We start from the raw sequence: 3,807 nt of genomic DNA, 5'->3' as shown, positions 1-3,807 counted from the left end.
AAAAGTCTTAAATTGAACTTGCTGTAAACTGTAGGAACCCTGCTATAACGTGATGTCACATTCAGCTAGCTGTGTTTACAGAATGGGTATGGATGCTACATGTTAGCATGTTGATTCTGATAGAAAATCAAAGCAGATAATCTGTATCTGACATTCACTGTTAACATTTTAACTGTCCTCTTGCCGGCTGCTCCAGTGCAGCATTTTATTTTTGGAACAGGAGCGACGTATTAAAGCTAAATTGTCAATCCAGTGACTGTAGCATCGATACGGTCCGAGACCAAGGTTACTTTTATATGCTTCTGTGGATTCTTATTTAGTCAGGACATGGAATATTAAGAGAAAAAAGGTGAATCAACTGGACTTCTGTTCTGTTCTGAAGATGTGTGGAGTCACAAGCTTTAAACTGCACAAKGTGTGTATCAATATGCTAGATGCTTGGACTGATCCGCTCACCCCCACCTCACTGGTGTAAAAGTCTGATCAAATATGACATGAGCGTTCAAACTGCAGTCACATTGAAAAACATCACATGTATTCAATTTAGTACCACATATTGAAAAGACCTGGGTCGGATTTGAAAAAATTGGATATGTCACGTTCAAGCTGACAGGAAAATATTCGATGAGTCACATTTGTGTTCAGCGTGAACCTTTTTTTTTTTTATTATTGTAGCAATTGTTTGACAGCTGAGGGAAGCATCTTCCTTCAAAGAGATGTAATGCATTAAAAGTTCAATAACTACTTGGGTAAAAGAATGGATGTCCTGGTTGGATAATAAGTAGTACACTTATCAAATTTAATTTGATTCTATGTTACAAGAATAAATATTATGTATGAATGTTATGTTTTATACAAAATGGTCATTTTAGTAAACATTTATATGATCACCTGTCATTCTAAAAATGGATCAGTGTATACTGACAAACTGGGTGCATTATTCAGAGCTGGTTTGCTGCAGTGRCCTTTTTATTCCTGATTAGTGGTTTTGGTAGCATGAACAAGACATTTGTTTAGCAAAGTCAGGGAGTGAAAGTGTTGCTATGAATGCAGAGCTGCAAACAAATCCCAGATGGTTGCCTCTCCCAGGATTCCCGCTCTCTAAGCACAGCTTGGCTGAGGATTTAGCAGTCATTTACTGTTTGTTTAGACCTGAATGACACCATAATTGGGATATGATATGACAGCTCTGATTTGAGGTAAAGTGTGCTGCTATTTGAAAAGTTTGCTTTTTTCAACTTTTGCTAGCGCCACAAATTATCATTGTGTCACATAACATTTACACTTTGCCTCAGCCTGTCAGCAGTTAGTTAGTCCAACATAAATGATGCATGAGAGTAAAGTGAGAGAAAAAGGTTGTGATTCTCAATAAAGAAAAACAGTAATACAAAATAACGTATCTCTCAAAGTGTTCAAAGATGTTTCGGCTGATCTCAAAGATCATAATAAAAACATGTCCTAGGTTGTACATAAAATTAGTTAAGCATTGTATAAAGTACTACAAAGTGATACTTGAGTAAAAGTACAAGTATCTTATCATAAAATTACTTTGGTAAAAGTTAAAGTCTCCTCTAAGAATTTTACTTGAGTAAAAGTCTTAAAGTATCTGATTTATTTTGTACTTAAGTATCAAAAGTAAATTTCTGACAAAAAGTGTACTTAAGTAAAAGTATTTAGTAAAAATGAGAGGTTAGGTTTTCCAAAATGCATTTTTAAAGGCATGCAGCTGTGATGGATTGTATACAAACCAATATGTGTCAGAATGGTATATATTTATACTTCTCATCCAACCACAGTTAAATTCAGTTTATCAGGATAGATTTTTTTAAACAATAATGAGGTGGAATGAAAAAGGAATAATGACTTTCTACTTCTTACTTTTTTTTWAAAAAAATGTAKGGAATAGAAAGTACAGATAATTGTGTAAAAATGTAAGGAGTAGAAGTAAAACGTAGACTGAAAAACAATTACTCAGGTAAAGTACAAATAGCCAAATTTTCAATTTAAGTACAGTAACAAAGTATTTGTACTTTGTTAATTTACAACTCTGCATACATACAGATTATAGCAAAGGAAATAAAATATTTTTGTTGTGCATGTCCTCTTTTACAAATGTAAATGCAGTTCATTTAAACAGGTAATTGCTCTGGTTCAGATCAGGGGGGCATTCCTCCCAACCACACCCCACCAGGTCTCACCGTCATTGCCCACATGAGCGTTGAAGTTTTATGAACGTTATTTTGAAATACACGCACAAGTCGAGGTGAAAGTTTGTGACTCACCTCCTGAAATACATAAACAATGACATTAAATGTTCCAAAATTTCAGGAAAATTTAAGCCTACGACTCTCAAACATTGTCCCTGAAATAAACTGTTGTCCTGGCCAGGTTGTGCACTTCCTTTTTGCACAGTGTGTGCTGGGATCAAGATAAAGTTTGTAAAAAAAATGTCTATAGATAGCTGAAGAATTAAAAGAATTTTGAACATCGCAGGGAAGCAAACATTTGTCAACAGTATGTGTGCTGAGAGTGGAGGAACTCTGTAAAATGCATTCCAAAAATATTTGGATACTAAATATCAGCAAACTTATTACATCAGTGATTTATTTGCTGAATCAACTAGGTTGATGTTWAAAAAAACCTTTTGGTAAATGACTTTTTAAACAAATCTTTTCATGAGAAATCTTTTTGATGAGTACCTTGAGTCATTCAGCTACTACACTGACACTGGCATTGTACTGAAAGGCACTTTTACTCTATTTTCACTGTTTAACTAAATTAAATGTTAAATGAAAAGTCTCACTGTGTGCGCCCCAAAGTTTGTTTCTGCAAATGAAATTATTCCTAAGATYATTACCCACAAATCATTTGTAACTCCATCAAATCAATCATTTTCAGCAAAAGATGCTAAAGCTGTGGCATTTTTGTGTGTGCATCAATATTTTCTGCTAATGATTTAAGCCAACAAAGACAGAGTTTTAACAAATAGATCAGAATGTAAAAGCTGCACGGAAGTACATAAACTTTACCTGTCACTGGCATGATTTTAGTGCTYGTCATGGCTGCCAGAGAGAACAGAATGTGTCTGATAATTAATGCCTTACAACAGTTTGAGCAGCAGATCGAGCTGCAAACAGGTTTGACTCAGTTCCTTCTCTTTAGGAATGCTGATCAGCCGTTCCTGCTCTTTTTCTCCTTGGCTCACGTCCACTCGCCRCTGTTCAAAACGCCGGCGTTTGCTGGCAAGAGTCGCCGTGGTCGCTATGGTGACAACATGGAGGAAGTGGACTGGATGATTGGTGAGTCAGGAGTGAAGAGCAAATATGTAGGGGCATGAATTTGCTTTTTTTTCTCCTCAGTGACTCAGCAGAAATCAGAAAAGTTGGAATAATTCATGGTTTCAAACCAACCCCCACTTTTTTCAGGTAAGRTAACAGAGACGGTGGATTCCCTCGGACTAGCCAACAACACCCTCATCTATTTCACATCAGACCATGGTGGRCACATAGAGAGTGGCCCGACCGGCAGCTGGAATGGTATATATAAAGGTAAAACAACATGCTAATTGTTTTTATTAAAAGACACCCATGCAGACATTTGTGTAATTTCTTCTGTTGTGTCACTTCCAGGTGGGAAGGCCATGGGGGGCTGGGAAGGGGGGATCAGAGTACCTGGTATTATTCGTTGGCCTGGCAGACTGGCAGCGGGGAAGGTGGTGGATGAACTCACAAGTCTGATGGATCTCTACCCCACACTGAAATATTTAGCCAAGGACACACAACCAGACCGGTACAGAGTTGTTTCTCC

At 37.0% G+C, this 3,807-nt stretch overlaps 1 protein-coding gene across 2 annotated transcripts in view; it reads left to right on the top strand.

The window, feature by feature from the left end:
- The window catches only part of arsh (arylsulfatase H), a gene marked incomplete at its 3' end in the record, with an annotated part of 18,133 nt that overhangs the window by 6,912 nt on the left and 7,414 nt on the right, over positions 1–3,807 (top strand). For both annotated transcript variants that reach the window (XM_014022329.1, XM_014022330.1), the window contains 3 exon segments: positions 3,163–3,299; positions 3,426–3,548; positions 3,630–3,789. In XM_014022329.1, the coding sequence (XP_013877783.1) occupies positions 3,163–3,299; positions 3,426–3,548; positions 3,630–3,789 (420 nt within the window).

This window comes from Austrofundulus limnaeus, unplaced genomic scaffold, assembly GCF_001266775.1.
Source record: "Austrofundulus limnaeus strain Quisiro unplaced genomic scaffold, Austrofundulus_limnaeus-1.0 Scaffold325, whole genome shotgun sequence".
Taxonomy (NCBI): Eukaryota; Metazoa; Chordata; class Actinopteri; order Cyprinodontiformes; family Rivulidae; genus Austrofundulus; species Austrofundulus limnaeus.
The sequence above is the reverse complement of the archived record's forward strand: the minus strand, read 5'-3'. Positions and strand labels throughout refer to the sequence as shown.